The 27,318-nt window shown below is 40.2% G+C and overlaps 1 protein-coding gene across 1 annotated transcript in view; it reads right to left on the bottom strand.

The window, feature by feature from the left end:
- Positions 1 to 1,372: 1,372 nt before the first annotated feature.
- The window catches only part of CRYZL1 (crystallin zeta like 1), a 75,558-nt gene continuing 49,612 nt past the window's right edge, over positions 1,373 to 27,318 (bottom strand). Inside the window, exons 9-13 of the mRNA XM_060234319.1 lie at positions 18,941 to 19,039; positions 16,269 to 16,387; positions 7,305 to 7,410; positions 3,937 to 3,982; positions 1,373 to 1,710 (exon numbers count right to left, since the gene is read on the bottom strand). Coding sequence (XP_060090302.1) covers positions 1,611 to 1,710; positions 3,937 to 3,982; positions 7,305 to 7,410; positions 16,269 to 16,387; positions 18,941 to 19,039 — 470 coding nt within the window. The 3' untranslated portion in view covers positions 1,373 to 1,610. The remainder of the gene's footprint in view (positions 1,711 to 3,936; positions 3,983 to 7,304; positions 7,411 to 16,268; positions 16,388 to 18,940; positions 19,040 to 27,318) is intronic.

The following is a 27,318-nucleotide window of genomic DNA, read 5'->3' as shown; positions in this document are numbered from 1 at the left end:
AGTGCAGGTGCGCTCAGGTGCCTGGCAGTTCCTGGCGAAGGAGCGCAGCAACTGGGCGCCACCACAACTGGGGCATAGACAGCTATGCCGGCGTAGGTGGGGGCAGCATTGGAAGCGTGGCCAGAGTTAGTTGGCTTCCTAAGACAGGCATAAAGTTATGACAACGAAAAAACTGGCATGCTCCATTCACTCCCATGGATCACGAAAATAAAGTCCGCTGCTGCTGATGTAGCCTCAAAACCCTTCAGGGGGGTGGGGGAGGTTGAGACCCAGTTTCACTTTATATACTGAAGCGATCCATCCAAAACATTTACTTTATGTGTTCTGTTCAAAATTTATTTTTTGTTAAAATTTTTTTGTTGTTAATCTTTATCTGAGTCTGGTCAAATATCTATGGAAAAAACAATTTCTATTTACCTCATAAATAAGTACAGCCTTGATCTAGCAGATTCTCAAATAAGTGACCTTTAGTGAGTACATAGCGCACATACTTCCAGCCCTTTAATCAAAGCTTGTGTTCCCCTTTTTACTTTGATTTTGAGTGGTTGGGGTTTAAAGTGTGTATACGAGAAACCAGAAGTGGAGGATTGTACATTCTCCAGTCCAGCAGTCAGTTGCCTCAGGGTCTCCTCCACCTCTCCTCCAATAGCTGTCATAACAGCCTACATATCTGACAATTTAATTGGTTTGCACAGAATAGTCTGTCCACTTGCAACTCCATTGAGTATATACTGAATTTTGATAGAAGTTCAAGCATCAAGGAGAGTTCAATCAACAGTGCGAGGGAGAGACGACTCTACATGCTCAAGAGATACTCTGATAATAACCTTTTAAATTAACTGTGTTGGGTGGGTTGGCACACAGGACATGCAGTAGTCATGTGGATCTTTTGGTGGTTGGTAATTGCTAATGTGGCTCTCTGTGAGCCAGGGAGTAAGTACAATGTGTTAGTGGGATATCAGATGACATGCAGCACTTGTTTACACAGAACCTGATCCCGTTCCTTTATGTAGGACTTCCATGTACATTTATTTTTTTTAGCCTCTATGACAATGAAACAAAATTGTAGTAAACATTAAAAAAGATTGTTTGAATTATGAGATTTTGTTCCAGAGTTGGTCAAAATTATAACTCTTAAACAGTAGTAATATCACAGGAGAATCAGAAAGACATAGCAAAACCACCTTGAAAATCAAGTTGGTTTAAGAAAGTGCTTCTGAATGTCCTTGCCAACATGAACAGTTTTCCAGTACACTCTTCAATTTTAATAGGATTTCCCCCCTTTTGGTTTCATCCAATATAGTATGCAGAAGTCTCAGTAAAACAAAAGCACTACCAAATATATAAAAAAAAACTACAACAGAAACATATCACCACTTCAAGACAAAGATTTTACTTTGGAGGTGGGAAGAGAGACAGAAGTTTAAGACTCAATTTATAATTTAGAAATGGCTACAGACAAAATGAAACCTCCCATTTTCCCCTAAGACTTAAAAAGAATTTTAAAATAGTAATTGCATAATTAGCTGAAGATTTACTTATTCAGTGACCACTATTTTATACATACACACTATACAAAAGTGCAGCCTTAGAAGCTAGAAATCTGTGCTTCACAGTTGGACAACTTGTTTTTTTCTTGCTTGATTCTTCTGAACCATTTCCATAGCAACTTTAGCTTCATACAATGGGACTGGCTCATCCAAATAAGGCCTAAAAGGGAACAATCAGAAGTGTCTGGAATGTATGTTTAGATAAAAAAACACATTTCAGGACAATTGCAATAGACTTTACTTTCTAGTAGTGCAAACCTTTCTGCTTAAGGAAAATGAATGTGATAGTTTGACTAGGCTCCTTGGAACCACACAGAGAAATACAACAAATAGAAAGCATTTATATTACATATTTTAACAGGAAAGTCAGCAAATCTTTGGATACTTAAATCTGGTGCCTAGACCTGTGAACTCGTAAGACAGATCTTTCTGCAAACCTGAAAAGGGCTCCAGGTTTGCAAAAAAATATAAAATAAAACAACAGCAACACACATCTTCGGGGAGTTTAAAAATTCAGATTTGATAAAAGAAGCACCTGTAGCTTTAAAAAACAGATTTTTTCAGTGTTTGTTGCTAGGCAACCACAGTTGCCTGGTTTTTGTGATTAAAAAGGCAGAAGGAGAGGGCGGACCCTTCCAGGCCTATTTTGGCCTTTGAGGGGGGATTCATAGGAGCTAGGTCTGACTAAAGTTGCTAGGTCCAGGTTGGAAAATTCCTGGAGATTTTGTGGTTGAGTCTGAGGAGAGCAGGGTTTGGGGAGGAAAGAGGCCTTAACACAGTATAATACCACGGAGTCTACCCTCCAAAACTGCCATTTTCTCCAGAGTTGTCTGGAGTTCAGGTGTAATTCTGGGGGATTGCCAGCTGGCAACACTAGGCCTAACAGTAGTCTCTGTGTGACTTTATACCACCTGACTTACATGACTCAAGTAGGGCTGGCTGCTTGCTATTGTTCAATAGCATCCACCCTACAAAAACCAGCGTGGTTTAGCTTCATAATAGGGTCTGTGAGACCCAGGTTTGGATCCTCATCTTGCTGTGGAAGCTAACTGGGCAATTTTGGCCCTGTCACATACTTTCAACCTACTCTACCACACAGGGTTGTTGTGTGGACAAAAAGTAGGAGAGGAGAAGCTGCTTTGGTCTCCACTGTGGAGAAAGACTGTAGTTTTCCTAGACAGAGGCTATGGAGAGGGAGGAGACAGAAAGCGAAGACAGGGAAGATAAAGGTAGGCTGGCTGTCAGGTAGGAAGGAGATAGTGTTGCCAACTCCAGGTTGGGAAATTCCTAGAGATTTGAGGGGTGGAGCCTGTGGAGGATGGGGTTTGAGGAGAGGAGGAACTTTAGAAAGGTATAATGACAGACTCCATCCTCCAAAGCAGCCATTTCTTCTGAGGGAACTAGTATTGCCAACTTCCAGATGAGGGCTGGAGATCACTCAGAATTATAACTGATCAGATGAGACATAATTTCTCCTAATTCTTTGGCATTATATCCTATTGAGGTCTCTTCCCTCCCCAAACTTCACCCTTCCAAGACTCCATCCCCAAATCTCCAGGAATTTCCAACCTAGAAACTCTAAGGGGAACTGATCTCTTTAGTCAGGAGATCCATTGTGATTTCTAAAGAGCCACCCCACCACTGCTGATGGGGGGGCAGGTGGGGAGTTGGGAGCACTGCTGCCATCACTGCTGCTGTGCGGGGTATGAAGTAGGTAAGAGGCTGAGAGAGTGATGGGGGCAGAAAGAGAAAGTGATGGGGTTGGAGGCTGAAAGAGAGAGTGATGGGATGGTGGCAGAAAAAGAAACAGCGATGGAGTGGGGGAAGAAAGTGAGAGGATGTAACAGGCATGGAGGAAAGAGAGTAAGAAAAGGGGTGAAAGGGGGGAGAAAGAGAAACTTGAAAGAAGTAGGGGGAGAAGAGGAAAGCAAGAGCGAGGGAAATGGAATAGCCACTCTCACAAGTTTTTTTTATAGTTTTAAAGATAATCATTTTTATTGCATAAGGTGGGTAGATGTGTTAGTCTGAAGCTGCAGAACAAATCTTATTGGTTAGGGTTTGTAGAATCTTTCGGGATCAAGTGCCGTGTTCTACTGGAGAAAGTTTTTCTTCCAGATGTTTCGTTCTCAGCTGCAGAGAACATCCTCAGTGGCGTTGCAGCCGGAGCAGGCGCTCAGACCTTCTTGGCTGCTCTTTCAGTCTACAGTCCTCTTCGACTCATGTAACTAATGTCATGGTTCTTTGGATCCTGGTCAATAGCTGCAGCTATGTATCATACATGTGCATTCAAGAAATACCCATGACTTTCAGAGATGTGGAGCTACACAAAGAGCAAGCATTGTTTATGTTGTAGCTTGTGGAGTTCTGTTTCAGGAATATGTCATACCTAAAAACACCACTTGATAACTTCTCCATTATATCTTCTAGAATGCGTATATAAGAAGTTTGTCAAGGAAAACAACATATCTGTGAGCAGGTCTTCAACTTGTGTATGTGCTAATACTCTCATCATTACTGTTCTTTTATAGGCTGTATTAGGTCATATATAAAAATACTTTTATTTTAAAACAACAGCAATGTATTTTGTATTAAATAGCAATCAAGTAACCCATAACTCATCAGAGTTTTACTCCTTTACCCACCAGTAGCATGCCCATCAATGTGGTAGGCAGCATTTACTTTCTCCTCTAGAAATCAATGGAAGCCTGTTTGTTTGCTTGCTTGCAAGCAAAGTGCTGTATTGGGAGAGAGCTCTAGAGTAAAAAGGAAAAACTCCTCTTCCCACCAGTCCTAACACTAATGTCAGGCACAGGAGAGCAAGATAATCTATGGATCAACTTTTTTTCAGAAAAATTCAATAGAACTGGTATCTTGTATAAGGATAAGCATGGTATGTGAGGATTCCTTAGTGCAGCAATTGTTAACATACTTCAGGATAGTGGCTCTGAGAGCCTGTTTGTAAATGAAGCAATAAAGTTTAACCCCTGTTATCAGTATGGGATTTCACTAAATTGGCTAAGGATTGGAAAGTAGCAAATGCTATACTAGTCATAAAAGGATTCCAGAGTGGACTCAGGAAATTACTGGCCAGTTAGCTTAACATCTATTCTGAGTAAATTAGTAGAAACTATTATTAAAGGCAGAATGGCTAAGCACATTATGGAACAAAGTCTGCTGATAGAAAAGCAGCATGGGTTCTGCAAAGGAAAGTTCTTGCCTCACCAAAATTTTGGAGTTCTCTGAGAAACTGGATATATATAGAGAATTCCACCCCCCACCCCTGCCATAATACTAGAATTCAGGGGCACCCAATGAAGTTGTTAAGTCATAAGTTCAGGATGGACAGAAGAATGTACTTATTTATTTATTAGGCTTGTACAATGCATAATTATACTGTGGAGTCTATTGTCAGTAGCCGCAGTCATGGCCACTAGCATTGATAACTTTAAAAGGGAATCAGACAGATTAATGGGGGATAAGTCCATCAGTGGCTACTAGCCATGACTAATGGAAGTCTCCACTTCCAGAACAGGTAAACCTCTGAATACCAGTGCTGGGAAGCAACATCAGGGGATGTAGGCAGGCTCTATGCTATGTTTGTTGCTTCTCCAAAGGCAACTGATTGACTACTCTGTGGTCCCATCCAGAAGGATACCCCTTATATGTTCTTAACAGGGGGTTTTTAAATAAAAAAATAAGGGACAATTATGCCCAAATCAATTGCACTGAAACAGAAATTAACAGCACTTTATATAATGGATATCAATAAATTTTCACTCCTCAACCTTCCCATAACACCCTGCTGGTCTTGACAGTATGTTTACCTTTGGTTATTTATTGTACTGTTTGGTGGGTGAAATGGGAAACTGTCCTCGCCTCAAAAGTCTTTTGATTTAGATTACATCCTGTAATGACGAAATTAAACAAGGTTCTAAGTCAGGGGTGTCAAACATGTGGCCCAGGGGCCAAATAAGGACCCCGGAGGGCTCCTATCAAGCCACTGAGCAACTGGCTGTCATCTGCTTCCTTCTCCCTCTCTCTTGCTCCCTTCTGCATAACAACTTGCTTTGCAAGGCTTGCTCAATCGCACAGGAGCTACAGTGCAAAACCTCTATTTTCTCCATTGGCTGAGGTCCTTCCCTTGGGGAGGAAGGGGGGGGAGGCAGAGCTTGCCAGGCTCTCTCAATCACACAGCAGAGGACTGACCCAAACTTCTCTTCCTTCTATTGGCTGAGGCTCCTCCCCCTCCTAGTCCCCTGGGAAAGGAAGGAAAGAGCCAGACCTTCCTTTGCCCAGTTTCCTGGATCTCATGGGAGTAATACAAAGAAAGCACTTTTAAGACCAACAAGTGCTTATTTTTTTTAAAAAAATCTTTAATTGTGTTTGTCTGTGTCCTTTATAAAGTTTCTCTTTCTGCTACCTAACCTTAAATAGGTACACACATGGCCCAGCCCAACAAGATCTCATTTATGTCAGATCTGGCCCTCATAAGAAATGAGTTCAACACCCCTACTCTAAGTAACTGTCCCTGCCCACTTTACTGAAATACAAACGATGATTCAGCAGAATCTGTTGTCTTCAGTGAAATACAATAACACGGGGTACCCAAACCCCGGGTTGCAGACCGGTACCAGTCCGTGGCCTGTTTGCAGTCAGGCCAGCAATCCCTGCCCTCTGACACCCACCCCCCACTGCCGCCACCCCCCTGCCTTTGCAGTGCCGCAACACGCCACTCTGTCACACCCTCACAGCATGATGAGGCTCGGGTCGCCACCACCGCCAGGGCCCCCCTCCCCAACCTGCATAATCAGAGGAGGCTCAGAGGCCCTACCTGCTTTGACAGGGTCTGGCCTGATTTGATGTTGTTTGAAAAGCAGGCTGGAGGAGGAGTTTTGCCCCTCCCTCACTTCCTTCAGTGTGCTCTTCAAATAACTTCCAATCAGGCCGGCCCTGCCGAAGTGGCACGACATGGGGAGGGGGGGAGGCAAATGCCTAGTTTGCCAATTTCAAGGTCAATTTCAATGTCTGGAAGGGCGCCAGAATACAACCCTATTTGCTTTATTTTCCACTCCCCCCTCTCTGTCAGTCTTTTCTCCTGTCTGTCTTCCTTCCTTCCTTCCCATTACTAATCTGAGTATTGGGGGGGGGGGGAAGCTTGAAATGCCCTGCCCTGCCCTGCCATTTCATTTCATTTTCTTTCTTTCTTTCTGACAGTCAGTCTTTTCCCGTCTTCCTTCTCTCTTTCTCTCTCTCTTTCTGACAATCAGTCTTTTCCCGTCTTCCTTCCTTCTTTCAGTCACTCTTTTCCCCTGTCTTTCTTCTCTCTCTCTTTCTGTCAGTCAGTCCTTTCCCTGTCTTCTCTCTCTCTCTGTCATTCTTTCCCCCTGTCTCTCTCCTTCCTTCCTTCCTGCCTGCCATTTCATGTTTTCCCAGGCTGAGAGCATGAGGAGGTGGTGGCGGTTACAAGCATAGCCAGCTTCAAGAGGGGGTTAGATAAAAATATGGAGCAGTTGTATAAAGTACTATTACACTTATAGTGTAGGCTTGTTCAAAAGTAGCATGCTGATTCTCTTTACCATGTTTAAGAGGCCAAGAATGGGCTTTATGACTCTAGTGAAAATTTGTACTGGTTTTAACCATCATTAACACTACTGCTCCTAATCTTTTAACCTTAATAACAATATTGTTACCACTCTGTTTAGGTAAATTATTCATCAATTAGATAATCACTCCCACAAATCTTAGAAAGGATATAAAGATACTTTCCTTGTTTCAAATTTGACAGATTCCACACTTCTTCATTCAGAAAAGAGACTGTAGCACCTTTGAGGAAAAGGCAACGAATATCTGGAGGATCCAACTTATAAAAAAAATTAAAACTAGTTGAAGTTATTATCCAAAACAATATAAACACATGTGGATGACAGAAACCTGCAGCTAATAAGCAATCAGATACAGATACTAAATTTGTTAATTGTTTTCAGTAAGTTTATATTCAGTCAAATGTTGAACTACCGTATTTTTCGCTCCATAAGACGCACCTGAGCATAAGACGCACCTAGTTTTTAGAGCTCTTTGTGTGAATTTAGAGGCATTTGTGTGAATTTTTTGCAGTATTCACTCCTTAAGACGCACACACTTTTCCCTCCACTTTTTTGGGGGGGGAAAGTGAGTCTTATGGTGCAAAAAATACGGTTATTTTTTATTGAATTTAATAAACATACAAATAAATTTTTTATTGAATTTAATAAACATACAAATAAAGCAATCAATGACTGTATCTGCAATCATTCTTTGTGTATAAGTATAGCATACCAACAGAAAACAAAATATAAAAATATATACAAAATACAAACAAAACAAAACATACATACATTCACTCACACATACATAATTGGCAGCTGAATTAAAAAAATAAGTACTCTGTCCATATATTAATTACATCAAATTAATAATGTCATAATATCTACCAGGTATACATGTACGCATCTGATCTACAGGACCAAAAGAAAATTTAAGAAATGGAAGCCACTTGTACATCAGAGATTCGTTACTTTCTGAATTGTTTATATTGCATAAACTATCTGCTATCTTGTCCATAGCATAGACCTCCCAGATTTTAGCATACCAGGTTTTAACTGGAGGAATATTGGGAGATTTCCAAAATTGGGCTAACACCATTTTAGCAGCAGCTAGTAAAAGGGATATCAGGGATTTATTGAGAGAAGTAATAGAAAAATCTTTCCAACAGTCAAGCAAAATGAGTTCCAATCTTAAGGGTAAACTATAGCTCGTGATATCCTTGATTTTCGCCACAATTACTGCCCAAAACGACTGCACCCTCGGGCAAGACCACCAGCAGTGTATAAATGTGCCCACCTCTCCACAATTTTCCCAACATTTGGAGGATTGATTTATCGCCATATGGCTTAATCTCTGAGGTGTTAAATACCACCGAAACAAAATTTTTTGAGTTTGTAATTGTATATTCAATGATTTTGAAACAAATGAAGGAGATGACCAGATTTGTTGCCAAACATCCTCCTGAAAATTAATTGAACTATTCCTTTGCCAAATTTCTTGATAGGATAACAAATCAACAGCATCAATGTCTAGCAAACCCTTATAAATAAATGAAATCAGTCCCTTCCGCTTTAAAAAAGGAGAATATAGCAAGTGTTCAAAGAAAGTAAGAGGTTGATTGAAATTGTATTTCTTTAAGAGTGATGTCACCAAGTTGTTAGTTTGCAAGTATTCAAACCATGGGATTTTTGTCCCACCAGTTTTCTCTTCCAAAGATTTTTTGTCGAGCATTTTTCCATTGGACAAAATATCCACAAACCTATAAAGGTTATATTTTTTCCAAATTGGAAAAGACTTGTAAAAAAACCCCGGTTGAAACCAAGAAACATCCACAAAATGAGATAGTGGAGATATTGGAGGGGCTAAAGAGAGGCGACGTTTGTCCCAAATCTGAAAAATAGCTTTAAGAAAAAGGTTGGAGGAGATAATAGGAGGTCTATTCTTCGGAAATTCCCATAATATAGAGTGAAACGATTTGTTATTTAGATAGGTATCTTCTAGGGCCTTCCAACCTGAATTTAAGTCAGCATCATGGTATCTAATAAGGCCACCTAAAATGGCAGCTTCATAAAATTTATGCAGATCTGGAAGAGCCAGACCCCCTGAGGATTTAGAACGAATAAGAGTTGCATACCCTATTCTAGACAAGCCCTTGTTCCAAATATATCTTAAGAACGAACGACGCCAACCCACAAATAAATCTTCAGGAATAAGAATAGGAATGGCTCGAAATAAAAACAGAAATTTGGGGAAAATAAAAGATTTAATAATCTGAATTTTTTCATTCCAGGGAATGCGTGAAGAATTTTTATTCTTTTGCAGGGTAAGAATGTCCTTAATCAATAAATGATGATTAACTTTAAAAATATCTCCCAATTTCAAAGGTATATTGATCCCCAAATATGTCCAATATCCATCAATTTTTTTAAAGTGATAATTAGAGTAGATGGAGTCTTGGAGAGCATCCGAAATTGTGATGGGATAAAGAATGGTTTTGGATGGGTTTACTCGAAGGCCTGATATGGAAGAAAATACAGATAATAAATCAAAGACAGCCGGTAAAGAAGACTTAGGTTTTGTAACAAAAAGCACTAGGTCATCTGCAAACAAAGACACCTTAATTTGTTTCTTTCTAATAGGGATACCAGCGATAATATTGGTATCACGGATAGCATTAGCAAGAGGTTCTATTGCGATCGCAAAAAGCAGAGGAGACAATGGGCAACCTTGCCTCGTCCCTCTGAAAAGATTAAATTCTTCAGAATCCAAATTATTAATAGAAAGAATAGCAGAAGGCGATTTATATAAAGAATGGATTATCTTCAGAAAATTCGGGCCAAAGTTCATTTTCTGCAGTAAGGTTGTAAGATAAGGAACTTCAATGGAGTCAAAGGCTTTTTCAAAATCAATAGACAAGATAAAAGAAGACTCAATATTAAATTTCTGGCAGTATTGAATAACATCAAGGACCATTCTAGTATTGTCCGTTAACTCACGGTGTGGGATAAAGCCCAATTGGTCAGGATGAATGTAGTTCCCTATAAAGGTATTAAGCCTAGCCACCAGAGCTGCTGTAAAAATCTTATAATCACAATTAAGGAGCGATATCGGCCTGTATGAACTAGGGTCTAGTAAGTCTTTGTCCTTCTTTGGAAGAAGTATGATTTTTGCCTGTGACCAAGTAACAGGGAAAGAACCAGACTGTACAAACTGATTACAGGCGTCTGCCAAGATGGGAGCTAACAAAATGTTAAAAAATTTATAAAATTCTGGTATAAAGCCATCTCGGCCTGGAGATTTATTGGATTTCATAGACTTGATAGTCTCCTGTATTTCAAGTGCAGTAAAAGGTTTGTCCAAAAAGGATTTAACCTCAGGAGAGACAGGCTTAATAACTGAGTGAGTGTCTAAGAAAGATGAAATAAGGTCTGATGATGGATGCTGGGAGGAATATAGAGATGAATAGTACTTTTTAAACACTCCTACAATGTCCTTAGTGGAATGTTTCAAGGTACCAGATTTAGAACGAATGGAAGAAATAGCCATTGAGGATACTCTTTTTAACCTTCCATGATAGGAGTTTAAGAGATTGAGGAGTTCGAAACCAATATTTTTGTTTTATAAAAGCCATTTGTTTTTGAATCTTGGAGACGTCAAAAGATTCTAATTTTTTTCTTTCTATAAGAAGTTTTGAATAAGTTTTTTTGCTACCAAATTTTTTAAATTTCTCTTCCAATTTGGTAATGTTGGCAACCAAATCAGATCTAATTTTTTCTTTTTCTTTTTTATACGAAGAGGCAATAGCCATAAATCTGCCACGAATTACAGCTTTAAAAGAATCCCAAACTATATGCTGGGGTACTCCACACTCCATATTGAATTGAAAAAATTCTTTAATGTCTTTTTCAATGGAATCTGTAACCGATTTCATAGACAGAAGTTTACTATCCAATCTCCAATTAAAAGAAAAAGATCCGTCAGTAACGCCTGACATACACCCTTCCAACCATGCATGATCAGACCAAATCATTGGGCCAATTTCTACTTTAGAAAAAAGATTAGAAATAGAATCTGAAACTAAAAGAAAATCTATTCTGGAATAAGTTTGATGACGAGAAGAAAAAAAGGTATAATCTCTTTCTTTTGGATGTCTGCTTCTCCAAATGTCTGACAGATTATAGGATTGAAAAACTTGAGCTAAATCATTTTGGCCATTCAAATCTTTTGATTGAGACCGTTTATTGGCAGATATAGGTGGCAGGCTTTTTTGAGATCTATCTAAAGAAGGATTAACAACATAGTTGAGATCTCCTCCCAAGATAATGGGCCCTGTATGAAAGGTTTGAAGTTGTGACAACGTATCTTTAATAAATGCAATTTGCCCATCATTTGGAGCATACACCGATGCCAGAGTATAAGGGCTACCATTAAAGACCCCATTGATAAAAATATACCGACCCCTAGGGTCAACTGAGGAATTTTCAAAAGTGAATTGGACTGATTTACCTATTAGGATGGCCACACCTCTTGCTTTGGAAGACCCATAAGCTTGAAATTGATGAGCAAAAAATTTGGACTGGAAGACCCTGGGCTGGTTACCCTTAAGGTGAGTTTCTTGCAAAAAAATTATATCTGGTTTCTGACGAGAGATGGCAGAGGCAACCCGTTTTTTCTTAATTAAATTATTTAGCCCGTTACAGTTTAGAGAAAGAAATTTCAAGTGGCACTCTACCATAATTGAAAGAGGAAATAACCAAGGTTATCAAAATTATTACAATTTATAGCATTTAACCCAAGTGCCACCAGGATAGCTTGAGATGAATCCTGTAGATCAAATTTCAAAGGTATGAGGACAGATTTCAAATCAAAGGCTTTAAAAAACTTCCAGCTAAAACCATAATAATTCAATACAGTTATGCTGCCCATAACAAAAACAAAAAACCATAACCAACACCAGTGGTCTAGCATTAACAGACACTAGCCACTAACTCACCCTCCAACTCTGTTAACCCAAACTTGGGAAAACAACAACTAGTTACTTAAAAGGTTAAATTTGAAGCAGAAGTCTTCGTTACTGAAGACACCACACAACTAGCAACAACTACCAAATGGAGCTATTTAAAAAAACCCCGAAGTTCTCCATTCTCCCTCTCTGCCAAAAATGCTTATATTTAACAATATCAACCCAGCAAAATTAAAATTTATAAACACAATAACAGAGCCGAATGTATAGAGAGTTTTATAATGAAAGGCCACACAAAGCTGATTGAATCAAGGCTAAAATGCCTAGAAAGCTACATATAATAAAATCTGTGCCTTTTATCAACTCAGATTAGTGAATTAAAGATAAGTACAGGCAAACTAATAAACCAAGTGTAGCAACATCAGATCTCGATCACAAAGTTATAGTGAGACTTAAGACACTATGATAAAAATACAATGAAACTTTAAACAGAATTATGAACACTATTAAATACTGATCTCCCCAAACACTCCACACCAACTATCCTTCAGCCACTTATAAGCCTATGTAGGGAGATGTGATAGTAAGGGAAACAAATTTCCAAACCTTCATAATAGCATAAGGCACAAACTGACACACACATACATTCCCTACCAACCCTCTGTCTCACACACTCATTTCCATTCAAGAATTCACAAAGGAAGGGAAAAGGTCTTGACACTTCATTAACTCACAGTAGAAAGAAATATATTGATATAAAGCCCTGATCATACTATTCAAGTTTCTCACTCAGAACTACCCCCCCCCCTCACTCTCTCTCACTCTCTCACTCACTCCCACACCCTCTCTCGTCACCCAGCCTCCCCATTCAAACACCTACTTCCACTTACTTTTTAAACCATATATTCCAAGTCACTCCATTCTTCCAATCATGCATACCCAATCAACCAAGATTTCCTTTAATGAGTTGGTTTAAATTACTAACTCCCTCACATTCATAACATTGCTTTCAAAAAATATAAATAACAAGGGGAAAAAAGGGGGGGAACCCCCCAATTTCATATATAAACACTGCTTCATAAGCACCACGTAGGCAAAGCTTATAAGTCAGCAGTTCAGTAGGCAAAGCTTATATGTCAGGGGGGGAAAAGGACGCCAGGAATCCTCAACAAAAAAAAAAAGAAAAGAAAAGGGGGAAGATTTCTGCATAGCAACAGTTCCAGCATTTAGCTTCTAGAAGAAACAGGCCGATCAGGACGGTTCATAGGCACACGACGCCATCTAGTGTCTGAAGTTATTGAGTGAGCATGAGAGGCTGCTTCCAGGAGGCCAGTGGGAACAGGAAGATTCATATCACGGAGCATGCATAGGCCTGAGTCGAGGTCTGCAGCTACAAATGACTGATCCTGCACTGTAACTTGCAGCTTGTACGAAGCAACCCATCGATATCTGATGTTTTCCCTGTTCAGGATTTCTATAATTGGCTTCAGATTTTTCCGCCTTTGCAAGGTTTCAGAAGACAAATCCTGTAAAATTTGGACGTTGTAATCTCCTAGCAGAAGAGGATTTATAGCCCGGACTTTTTCTAGCAACTTGGATTTAACTGAGGCAGAAGAGAAACGGACTAAAATGTCCCTAGGCAACGAAGTTTTCTGTCTGCGCAATGGGCCAATTCTATATACTGTCTCCAGGGCACAGAGATCAGAGTCAGAAAAACCCAATGCCTTCGATAGCCAGGAGGCTATAAGAGTTTTTAGATCAGAGGGGGAGGCAGAATTTTCGGGGAGCCCACGAATTTTAACATTCGCCATTTTCAGTTGGTTCTCAAGTGCAATAATTTTATCAGTGGCCCATTCATCTCTTTTATAAAAATACTGAGTGTCCTCCTGCACAGCACATGCCATGTTAAAAGCAGAATCTGCAGTCTCTGCCACCTTCTCTAAGGACGTTTTGAAACCCTCCAATTGAGCAGTAAGGGGCTGGATCATGGCAGATATTTTGTCAGTCATATTTTGTTCCAGTTTTTGAAAAGCCTCCATTACCTCAGAACGAAATGAAGCTAGGTCTGCTGCTGTGTTTTCCCCTCCTCCCAACGCCATCTTGCTTGCAGGGCTGCTTGCTTTTCCTGAGGCCTTAGCCTTAGGCTTTTTGGGAAAATAGTTCCTTGAATTTCTTTTTGATCTGGATTTTTGACCATCTACTGTTCCCATACTAATTAAAGAAAAAAAAGAAAACAAACAACAACGCTGGGCGCTTGCTTAAGTGGATTTGGCAGGGGTAAGTAAGGAGCTCTGTTTTCAGGCGTCCATTCCCTATGCGTGCGACGCCACGCCCCCGAACTAGTTATTATTAGAACAAAGAAGGAGCCAAGTGCACCTTCAAGACCAACTAAGTTTTATTCAGAACATAAGCTTTGTTCTACTTCTTCAGACCAACATAGCTGCCCGTCTGGATCTAGTTGTTATTATTATGCACTCAGAATACTTATTATTGAATGCTGTAATAATGGATTCATGTTACAGTAACAATTTCAAATGAAGTGCCCTTATTATTATACAAAATACTTAATAGTTTAGTCTGCTAACCTTGTGCCACAAAGGTTAGTTGACTGGTTGTTACTAGGAATTTCCTCCAGAAAATCATGACTGGAAGTACAGAGAAGTATCAAGGTGGCTGCATGTGTTTCTTGTCCTTCTTTTGCCTTGAAAGCTACTGGATTAATTTGCCTTTGCAGTAACCCCTTTCCTACCTTTTCTAGGAAATATCTTGCACATAGACTACGCAAAAATACTGCTTGCTGTCGTCTGGAAGCCTCTTTGTTACATGGCAAGCACTGGTGGTAAAGGAGCTGGACCATATGCTGTGGTGTGGGAAGGACCATAATTACCATCAAATGCTGCTTTGTAGATTCTTCCTTTTATACTGTGCCTCACTTTCAAGGCTGAATCCCAGTATCCCTGCTCACAAGAATTGGGAACTTTCCCTAACCTTGATAGCCAAGGCAAGCCGGATCTTAGAAGCTAAGCAGAATCAACTGTTGTTAGTACTTGGATAGAAGACTTCCTCGAAATACCAAATAGAGTGAGAGAAAGTGAGAACTTTGTTCCTCTCCCCACAGCTCAGAGCCAGCCCTGTCACTAAGCAAACTGTGCAATTTCCTAGGGCACCAGCCTTCTGGGGGCACCAAATTGGGCACCCCCATGTGACTTGGTGATGTTATCAGTGCAGGGTGTGTGTGTGTGTGTCAAAAGTTAGCCTTGCTTAGGATATCAGACAGACTAGGGTTGGCCCTGCCACAGCAGCATCTTCTGACTTTGGGAAAGTTGATTCCCAGAGTCATAGAGATTGTGTGGATTAATAGCCATGCAGGATATTGTGGGGAGTGGATGCAGTGGGGTGAAGCTGAAGTTGCTCTTCCTGAGCTGGGGGAAGAGAAGGAGTGGACAATTTCACTCCTGCCTCACTGAAGCCTCCTGACAATTGTGGCTTAGGCCACAAAGATCCCTCAGCCACAGCAGTCAGTTCTCCTATGGCTGGAAGGGGCTGCTGGAGAGATGGGAATGTGGAAAAGCTCTGCAACCATCAATGACTTCCACTGGGCTTAAAAGATTCAACTTGCCAACAACTGTTTTTTGCAAATCTCCATTTTGTGCCCTGGCCTGATTGCATCTGTACCATGAGATCTTCTTGTGACCTTCCTCTCTTCTTCCCATCTGCACAATCACATCTACTGTTGCATCTATGCTTCTTTTCCTGATTTGCCCTTCCCTGCTTGTGAGAAAGTACCAAACGGTGCGACTGAACAACAACAACAAATCACCTTCCCTACTTCACATGGTTGCTTCTTGAAGACATACTTTTCAAGTAAAGCTTTTTGTGATCTCTTCTCGTACTCCTAATTTCATGCTTTTTATTCATTGATTATTGCTGATATTTCCCAGTACTCCTTATTTTATTCATATAATGCAAAAAGTACTAGAAACTATTTGTAGTAAGTCTGAGACCAACATTTAACAATGACTATAAAAATGTTAAGGTACCCCTGTGCAAGCACCAATCGTTTTCGACTCTGGGGTGACATTGCTTTCACAACGTTTTCACGGCAGACTTTTTACGGGGTGATTTGCCATTGCCTTCCCCAAACAATGACTATACAGAATATTTATTCTTACTTGAAGATTTTCTTCTGTGGTAACCCAATGGCCTCCAACACTGAGCAGCGTAATGATATCATGTTTGTGTGGTAACAATTGTTGTGAAGTTGTTTCATTTTCCTTACTGTATAATCTCACTGAAAAAAGGAACACATTTCCTAAGAGAACAACCATGGTATTTAAGAATTTCATTACTCCTTTTTAATATATTCAGGATTCACCTATGTTTATCCTATATCAATATTTGGCACTGACTTTAATTTTTGCTGTGTGGTATTTCAATTGAAAATTATGCTGTGAAGATTATTTCTTAGCTCACTACCCTGACTGTTGGTGATTCATAACGGTCGACAACACTTGGCAAATGTGGATGGCTGCCCAGGGCCCAGCATGATCTCTGATTTGGCTTCATCACTGTTTTCCTTATGTTCATGGGCATCAAAGAATACAGATTAAGATTTGCAGAAATGATGCAAGTAGCTCTCTTTTGCTGGGAGCAAGGGGAGAAGGATCAATGGCTTGGATTCAACACTGCACCATGCTGAGGCAGCAAGCTCTTCCCCCTGCAAAAGCATGCTACCTACATCATGTTGATTTCAGTGTGATTCCTAATTCACCCTTCTCTTCTGTTATTCTGGTAAGAAGCAATGAGAATGGATTAAGGCCTGCAGAAGGAAGCAAACAGCATAACCTTAGTAGGAATAGCAGGAATTCCACCCAGGAACTGCTGCAAATGTCTAACATGAACAGCAGCCATATCAGACAATCTGTCCACATGGTGCTAGCCACAACTATAATTTAGGATTCTACAAAAGCAGGGAAAAAGTTTATTTTACAAACTGTAGGGGAACTCTCCCCACAAAACAGTAAAAGGTAAATAGAAAACACTTGAGCTTGGACAGAATTTTGAAGTGCCCTAGCAACCCAAAATGGCACTTTTGCAGTGGTGCTAGCCACTAGCATCATGAGGAGGAGGAGGTAAAAGGTGAGAAATATGGCCTCCACATAATGAGACCCTCAATGTAGTGCTTTTTCTTGAGTGTCCCATCTCTGAAGTCTGTTAGATCTGCCACACTTTGAGCACATACTTTCTCAGCCTGCTGTTCTCTAGAACAGTGTCTCAGAGAAGGCCAGGTGGATTCTCATGTTGGTACAGTTCTGGAGGCACACTTGGGGCCAAATTACATGATACATTTGGCCATTAGTTGGTCAGGGTTCTGCTGTCCTGACTCCCTAACATGGCAGCTGTGGGGAACTTAACCAAAAACTGCAGGGCCCAATTTGGATCATAACTACAGTGCCAGGGGATGAGGAGCTTCAGCCTACCCACCCACACCAATTTTCTCTAAGCAGAAACACACTGGGGGCACTTTTTTGCCCTGCTGCTGGGCTGCATCTGCAGTATTCATCAGTAATGTTCCCATGGACCCGTTTTGGTTTGGAGAAAAAAATGCAATGAGGGAAGGCTGGAGGTCCTCCTGCCCCAATGTTTCTATCCCAATCACACCCTGCAGTGCTTGGTTAAGTTCCTCACAGCCTCTATGTGGCTGCAAGGGAAGTGTGACAAGTCAGGATTTCCCCGAATCCAACCGGTGGCTAATTGTATCATGTAGTTTAGTCCTCAAAAAGCTTTTGAAACTAGTCTTTGAAAGGAAGTAGTGTTGTACACACCTGGGTAGAATGTGCTGTGGAATTAGACTTAGGGTCATTTTGTTTGTCCGTGTGTGGTGTGGTTTTTGTAAGTTGCCTTGAACCATAGTTTGATGATCAGAATGGCAGGATATAAATATTTTAATAAATAAATAAAATATTCTAGGGTAGAAATAGCAAATTTTAAACTTAATAAATTTTTAAGTTTCCCTGTCCTGACCTGGATAGCCCAAGCAAGCCTGATCTTGTCAGATCTCTGAAGCCAAGCAGGGTTGACTCTGGTTAGTACTTGGATGAGAGACCTTCTTGAAATACCAAGTCAGGAGGACAGGGGTAGGCTTTATTCAGCCACTGCTCAGAATATCCTCCAGACCCCCAGTAGGGGGTCAGTCACCAGAGGTTGACAGGGCTTCCAGATGCAGACACACACACACAAAATGTAAAAAAAAATTGAATCCCCCTTTATGTTCCATAGACTTCTTTTAAAAAAGAAGTTATGAATCTAAGTTCTGGTCTTCATTTGAATACTACCACAGGATGTTCATGTTCCTACAATGTATATTGTGATGTTCAATGAAGTTATACTTTTTTGCGGAGGTAACTTTTTAATACACAAAGAGACACCCCTCCTCCATTAACACATCACCTAGGCTTTATAGTGAGTATAATTAGGCACAGAAAATCCCTCATGCAGCTGCTAGCCCTCCTATAGACCATACAGGTTTCACTAGTGGTAACAGCATATATAATATACCTTGCCTCTCTCACCCAACTGATCCCCCATAATAAGTTACTCTCTTATGGACATATAATCTCAATTTAATCAAAACAGAATTTATGGTTTTATCAGAGAACACCTCACACAACGATTCTAGAGCTGCTCTTGTGGCATTATAATAAGCCTATATACGGAGAGATGACATTGTGCATGGCATATGGCAATAAATAATATACAGATGTATTAATGGAGAATTACTGAATTTGTTAATAATATATATTTAAATATAATGTTTAATAAGAGTTTTTGAGAAATTACAGACCTCCTGCATCAAGGATAATATCCACACCCAAGCCTCCAGTTTCCTCCAAACAGCTTTCTGTCAGGTCATACTTTCCATTTGATTCATCTATAATGCGAGCTAGATGGGATAAGAACAATTCCACAATAAATTCTGCAAAAAATGAAGCCTCTGTTCGTTAAAGCGATTCAGAAACCGAGGACATAAGGAGAGCTATATTTTCTTTTTCTCAACAAGATGTACAATTGGTCACTAAGATTGCAAGAAACAAGATAATTATCAAAGATTAGGCTGCAAGCTTACTTGCTACCTTGACATACAGTTTGGAGTATTTTTTGTTGGCCAGATCTCTTTGCAGTTTTGCATTGTGCCAATTTTTTTTTTTTAAGACAATGGTGTCTCTCCTTTCTGATTTGGACCCACTGAAAACCTGGAAAGTTTTAAGGCAGTTCTGGAAGATGGCGATGGCGGTAGAAGCCTAGGTGCTAGGGCTCCCATCCGTTGTAGCTATAGCCGCTATAAACAACAAAAAAAATTGAACAACCTAATGAGCGAACGAACGAACACCAACATCTACAACAACATCTACAAAATACCATCCAGAATCAACTCATGCCGACGTCTCCTGGGCCCCGCAGAGAGATCGGGAACACTGCTGCTGGCTGGGCCGACGCTGAAGTGGAGTCAGGGTGTGGCCGTGGACTGGTGTGCAAGAGAGCCCGGGTGACGCCGGGGAAAGGAGTGTGGAGCCATGTGGTGTGGCGGAGCGGCGAGAGTGCATCTGTGCGATGAGCGTGCTGTGTAGCGGGGTCCGGAGGCTGCCGCGACGGAGGCTGCCGAACCGTGGGTGCAGTGAGCAGCTGGAGGGGCGAGTTTGGTCCCGGGACATCGGTCCCGGAGGGCACCTCCAATTCTCATCTTTCCTCCTCATCCTTCCACCTTGTGGGTGCTAGTTAGGGCATGGCTGAGCCGGCAGCTGGGAACTCCCCAACTGAGAGGCCTGTGCGGGCCCAAGTGACACGGGGAGGTCCAGAGTGTGCGGGTGACCCACGAAAAGATCAGAAGCGGTGCCACGGGGCTGTGATTTTTCAGGCTGAGGCTACAGGGGCTAACTTGAACAGCTGGGAGGAAACAGGGGAGGTCTCACCCCCACTTGGGTCGCCTAAGCTGTGAGTACTATCAGGTCCGCAAGGAAGTCATGCTGATATGACCTGCACCGCAACTTGCAAACTGCACTGCACTTTGAGAACTGCACTGCACTTTGAGAGCACAGTCTGAGAACAACCGTGACTATAAGTACTGCACTTTAAAATAACATCTTAAGATTTATAACTGTTATCTACCTCCTTGTTTTAATATCTTAATCTTTCACTCCACTGAACTAAAGACTCTGCTGACCACTATCTGGAATATATTATTAATTAATTAGATTTTAACTAATTGATTAGTAATTGGATTGTTATTATATATTTATATATTGAAATAGATATATTTATATATTTATATTTTTAGCAGATTGATTGGGAAATTATAAGGGGGGATTATTTATTAATGTTTTTTTTTTTTTTTTTTTTTATAGTAAATAATTCTTTATTACACCCAGGTGAAAAACAAAAACAATTTGACATACAATACATATACAATACATACATCTCACAGTCTAAACTCACAATCACATCTTCATATCAACCTCCCTCCACCACACAAACATCCTCCCAAACATCCCGGGAGTAGACAGAGAATAGCTTGTATATTCCCATTAGTCCAACACTATACCTTTACTTTTTACCCAACAAAATATCGGTTCCCAGCTCTCTTTGCATTTTTGTATATTGCCATCACGTAACCTTGTAGTCATTATATCCAGCTCTGCAGCTTCCATAAGCTTTACAATAAATTCTTCTCTGGAAGGTATCTTTGGTAACTTCCAGTATTTTGCGTACAATACTCTTGCAACGGTAACAATATACATTAACACCTTAATTATTTTAGGCGGAAAGGTTTCAGTACAGACATTTAAAAGATATAGTTCTGGGGAATGATGTAATGTAATTTTTAAAATTTTCTGAGTCCAAATACTAATTAGCGCCCAATACTTTTTGGCGTGTTCACAATTCCACCAAATATGAAATAACGACCCTTTTACCCTTTTACACTTCCAGCATTTGTCAGAATAGCTGGGGTGGACTTTGGCCAATCGATCTGGGGTTAAGTACCAGCGATAGATCATTTTATAAAGATTTTCCTTATACAGAGCTGGCTTTATTAATTTTACATTTCTTTTCCATAATTTCTCCCAGTCTTCTATAGCAATACTATAGCCAAAGTCTCTCAACCATTTAACCCAAGATTCTTTCACCACTTCTCCCTGCATTTTCTCCTTAAGCAGCCACTCATAGGTTTTGGAGATTAATTTCTGGTCAGTCTGTATTATTTGGTCAAGGTCGTTTGGTTTCTTGGAAAAACCAAATTCTTTGTCTTTTTGGTATCTTGATTTTATTTGGCATTGCAGCCACCAATCCATTTGGTCCATTTCTTCTGTTCGTAAATTATTTTGTCCATCTAATAAGTTTTGATAAGTTAAATTTTTCCAGTTGTAAAGATTCGGGTGGGTAAATGCCTCAGCTGATGATAGCCACGTTGGCGTATAAGAATAGTACTTCCTAATCTCTATCCAAGCTTTGAAGAGGGATCGTCTTATCTCGTGTCTCCAAAAGAAGCTATTTTGTGGGGGTTTTTGGTACCAGAGATACCCATGCCATCCTCTCTCCAGACCCGCTCCCTCTAACACCAAGATTCTCTTATTTTTTAGTGTAAACCAGTCTGTTAGCCAAGTTATTCGGCAAACCATATGGTATAAATTCCATTCTGGAAGAGAAAGACCCCCCCTAAGTTTGTTATCCTGAAGTACCTTAAGCCTAATTCTGGGCTTTTTGTTCTGCCAGATGAACAGTGAGGTTATTTTGTTGATCTGTTGGAAAAAAATTTTTGGAAGCAAGATAGGGATCATCTGAAAAAAGAATAGTATTCTTGGCAATACATTCATTTTTATGGTTGCTATCCTTCCCAGCAGTGAGATATGTAGATCTTTCCATCCAGTTAAATCTTGCTGTATATCTTTCACTAATTTCTCATAATTGTTTCGATATAAGTCTTTCAAATCATTGGTCATTTGGATTCCTAAATATCTTATTTTTTTCCCGTGTACGAATTCCGATTGAATTTCAAATTGACTAACTTGTTCTTTATTCATATTTTTGGTGAAAAATTTCGTCTTCTGTACATTAATCTTGAGTCCCGCCACTTGTCCATATTGTTTAAATGTTTCTTTCAAATGAAGAATGGATAAATTGGGATCCTCCAAAACACACAATAGATCATCTGCAAAAGCTTGAACCTTCAGCTCCTCTCCTTTGATTTTGATACCTCTTATTTTGTCTTCATCTCTAATTCTTTGCAACAAGAGTTCCAAGGTTAAAACAAATAGGAGGGGGGATAGGGGACATCCCTGTCTTGTACCTTGTGCTATTTCAATCAGATCCGAATTGATATTATTAAAATTGATCTTGGCATTTTGTTCTGTGTAGATAGTCTTCACCATGTTGCAAAAATTTTCTCCACAGCCCACTGCTTTTAATGATCTCAAAATGAAATCCCAGTTCACATTGTCGAAGGCTTTCTCTGCGTCGACAAATATAAACGCCACTTGTTTCTCTGGGTGCTCTTTATAAAATTCAATAGCATTTAATAAGAATCTCAAATTTTGCCTCATTTGTCTGCCTGGGATGAAACCTGTTTGGTCTTCATGAACGATGGTGCCGATAACCTTTTTAAGTCTGTTTGCCAACACTGTGGCGAAGATCTTGTAATCGGCGTTCAACAAGGAGATAGGTCTATAGTTTCTCACTTCTGCTGGGTCTGTGCCTTCTTTATATATTAACGAAATCAACGCCTCCTTCCAAGATGCTGGGACTCTATGATATTTTTGCGTATCTTCAATTACGTTTTTATATGGAATGAGCAATTCTTCTGCACATATTTTATAAAATTCAATTGGTAGCCCATCGGGGCCTGGTACTTTATTCATTTTCTGCTGGCTTATCGCCTCCACAATCTCTTGTGTAGTAATTGCCATTTCCAATTTTCCTTTTTGTTCCTTTGATAGCTGTCTCAGCTTGGTCTTTGCTATGTAGTCATCTTGTCGTTCGTTGTCAATATTTTGGCCTTTATATAGTTTTTGGTAAAATTTTTGAATTATCATTTTCATCTGATTAATTTGTGTGAACTCGTTTCCTTCTTCATCCTTAAGTAACTTTATTATTTTTTTATTTCTTTCTTTCTTAAGATTATATGCCAACCACCTACTAGTTTTGTTTGCACTTTCAAAATGGGTTTGTTTCATCCATTTCAGCTTCTTTTCGACCTCCTCCATTAATAATAAATTGATCTGATGTTGAATGGCTGAGATCTTTAGCCTTATCTCTTCTGTGTTTCTTTCCTTTAATTGCTTCTCTTGCTCACCTAATTTAAGAACCAGCTCTTTATAGGACTTCAATCGTTCTTTTTTCCTTCCAGCTGCATATCTTATTGCAATTCCCCGAAAAAAGGCTTTAAATGCATCCCAGATAATATGCATGTTGGTATCCTTGACTAAATTGTATTGGAAGAATTCTTTGATTTCCTTCTTGGCTGTTTCCAAAAATTTTTCTTCTTTCAGGATCTGCAAGTTAAGAGTCCAGCGAGAATTTTTTGAGGTTCCTATTAAATTCACCTGTATAGGATTGTGATCAGCATAAGTACTTGGTAAAATATCCACTTGCTGGAGCGACAACACTAAGTCAGCCGATATCCAACACATGTCGATCCTTGACCAGGACTTGTGTGCCGATGAATAAAATGTATAATCTTTAGTTGAAGGGTTCTTCGTTCTCCACGCATCTAATAGATTGAATTCGTCTGCTAATTTTAAGAAAGCTTTTGGCAAGATGTTCCGTATCTTTCTTTTTTTTGGTTGCTCAAATTTCTTATCCTTTTCCATGTCGAACACCGCATTATAATCGCCAATTATGCAACAATTCTTCGGTTCCAATTCTATCAGTTTTCTATGTAGCGTTTGGTAGAATTTCTCTAAATTCTCATTAGGAGCGTAGATGTTGGCTAGTATGACTTTGTTACCATTAAGGTCTATCTCTATTATCACTATTCTTCCCTTCTTATCCATATAAAGACATTTGGAGTGAATAGATCTGGATACATAAATAGCCACTCCTCTCTTTTTTTTTTCCGGATCCGATGAATGATAGAGAATTCCTAATTTATCATTTTGCAGGTATTTTATATCTTTTTCTTGAATGTGGGTCTCCTGTAAACAAATTATTGAGGAGGAGGTCTTTTTCAGTTGCTGGAAGATTCTTCGTCTTTTTCGTGGGTCATTTAGGCCGTTAACATTCACTGATGTTATTTGCAATCCAGGCTTAGTTCTCATTTTGACATATCTATACTATCAGGTATTAATTTCTGGACTTTTTTGATTCTGTTCTTTGTCCTGACTCTGTCTCTCTGCGACCTCTGTACGGTTCGTTCTTCTGGGTTGCTCTGGCAGTCCTCTTCTTCTTCTTGTTCGTCCCCTGTTTCCGATTCTCGACTGCTCAAGTCCACAAATTGTTCCCAAAATTCTTCTAATTTTTCCATCGAGTTTATATTATGCCTTTTGGACTGATATGTAAAGAGAACCCCTTCCGGGATTAGCCATCTGAATTGTATTGAATGTCTAATCAGCCATGATGACAGCTTACGATATTTAATTCTACGCTGTCGAACTTCCCAGGGGACATCCTTCAACACTTTAATTTTGACATCTTTCCATTTCAACTCCTGCTCTTTGGCTTTCCTCTGAATTCTTTCACACGTTACAGAGTGCACAAATTTGACATGGACCTCCCTTGCCAAGTTATGTCGTCGCGTGTAGTTGGAGGAGACTCTTCTAGCCCACTCAATGTCTCTCCTTCCCCCCTCCAGACATTCCTCGTCTTCGAAAGTCAACATCTCCATAATCTTCTCTATTATATTCTCATTCTTTTCCTCCGGCATGTCCTGGAAGCGTAATATGTGGGCCGCCTTCTCCACCTCTAGTCTTATTACCCTTTCCTCTAGTTGGGCCACTCTTTCTGCATTGTCTTGAACTTTGTTGAACATCTCTTTTTCTTTTCCCTCTATCTTATCCACTTTAGCAGTCAAACTGTGAATCTGCTGAGTATTCCCTAGCAATTGCTTTTGGAATTCTTCAACCTGCTTGTTAGTTTTTATTATCTGTCCCATTAGGTCTGCTTTCATCACCTCTAATGCTTCCTGGTTTTGTTTAAAGCCATCCGTCACTATGTTTTGTAGCTTCTCGATGGCATCTTGATTTGTTGCCTCTGACACTAGTTTCCCCCCTCCCCCAGGTGTGGGTGAGGGGGTACCTTGTCCCAATTTTTTGGTCCCATCTCTATTTTCTACAAAATTTCCTTTACCTCTTGGTTAAGTATTAATGTTATTTTATCTTCCTAAACCCACTGTTTTCTATCCCCTTACTCAGAGAATCCCCTTAATTAATTAGATCAATACAGTCAATACAGTTAGTTAAATTAATGCAACTAATTAGTTCAGTCCATATATAGCCACAAACAAATCAATTCAGTTCAGTTCATTCAGTTTAGCACATCAAATTACCTTAACTACAATTCATTAATTTTCCAACTTCTATTTCATATATGACACCATTACCCTAATACCCAAAATATACCACTACACAGTGGAGTTACTACTCCTATTTCAGCAACTGTATCATAAACCATAAACCATAAATCATAAACCATAAATTTCTTCCCCAATCACTGCAGAACCCTTAATATAATTGTCTTTTCTAATATATATCTGATATTATACTTTCCCTTTCCAGTTAGCTCTGTTTATCCTTCTTCTGTTCTTCTTTTTCCGGCCTGTTGCACTTTAGTTTAATTGTCCATGTTAGGGGGTTTATTCCAGCTTATTCCAAACAGTTCCTTTATAGTCAAAAACCCATCTTCAGTGGAGAGATAGCCGCAGGGAATCACTGCTAAAAACCATCTCTCCACCCTTTATCCAATGTATGCCTTCTAAATCATATACTCAGTCTCTTTTTAATTTCATTCCTCTGGAAACCAATACAAGTCCTGAACGCTCTAACTCTCCAAGATAGACGCCATTCCCTTCCCACCTCATGGTTTCACTTTCAACAACACCATTGCCACCATTAAGCTATCTTGCCCACAACACTTTCAAGCAGTTCTTCTCTTCTTTCCTGTCTCTTGCACTTTCTTTACCCTACCGCCTCTAGCATTTTACAGTTTATTTTCCATTTAAGTTTCTCCGTCTATCTTCCTGCCAACAGCTACTTACTCTGTCCGTCAATCGATCCGACCGCCGCTTTTTCTTCCAGAGCGCAGTTCTGCCGCCGCCGCGTCTACCCGCCGTCCGCTTCTCTGCCCGGTCAGCTCCGCCTGTTTTCTCGCTTGGATCTTATTCTTGATATTCAAAGTTCTTCCTTCTTCCTTCTTCTTGGATCTTATTCTTGATATTCAAAGTCCAATTATATCATAATTTAGTCATTAAACAGACATCTGTATCATTCGTTCGTCTCTTCGCTCCGCGCCGCTTCTCCGCTTCTCCACACTCTCTCCACACTTTCTGCTTTCTAGTTTCTGCTTTCTAGTTTCTGCGTCTCCCGATATCAGTACTCGCTTCACAACACTGTCCCCAGTTTCGATGGATACTTTTTGGAAATATTGTTTCAACTTACAAGTCTTTCTTGTTGGTTGATGCAGCGGATAAAAGATGTTGTCTCCGTCTGCTCCCTTGTCCGGTGGCCCGGTTCGTCACCACAGTGTTGCTGGGCATCGGCTACAGGGATTCAATGGAGCCGGGCGGAGAGCCTCCGCTACCCGTCCAGTCTCCAAAAGGCACCCCAAACTGCGATGCGTCTTCTGACGCTTCTTTAGGGGGTACTCCCAATCGGGAAGTCCCCCCAAATGCCCCGCAAAGCAAAGCAATTCCCGGAGCTCGGGAAAGTGCTTAGCGACACCACGCCATTACACCGGAAGTCGGGATTATTTATTAATGTGCTGGAAATGGAAATTAATAAATTAACTTGACTAATCAATTAGAGGGAATAGTAGGGTGGGTTTTTCTTAAATTAATTAATTCGACCTAATATATAGTGAGTCAGACAACAAGGGGGTTGAAGCAGATGGTGAGGCAGGAACTCAAACTGCAGACTGAGAATCTGGATGGGAGGGGGGAGACTGTCCGGGATTAGAAAAATCATACCGGGCATAGGTGTGGATGCTTGGCCAGGGGATTCCAGTGCTCCTGGGGAGGGG

This window comes from Heteronotia binoei, chromosome 3 (genome assembly GCF_032191835.1).
Source record: "Heteronotia binoei isolate CCM8104 ecotype False Entrance Well chromosome 3, APGP_CSIRO_Hbin_v1, whole genome shotgun sequence".
In the NCBI taxonomy this organism is placed as follows: domain Eukaryota; kingdom Metazoa; phylum Chordata; class Lepidosauria; order Squamata; family Gekkonidae; genus Heteronotia; species Heteronotia binoei.
This window is presented reverse-complemented; position numbering and strand designations above follow the sequence as displayed.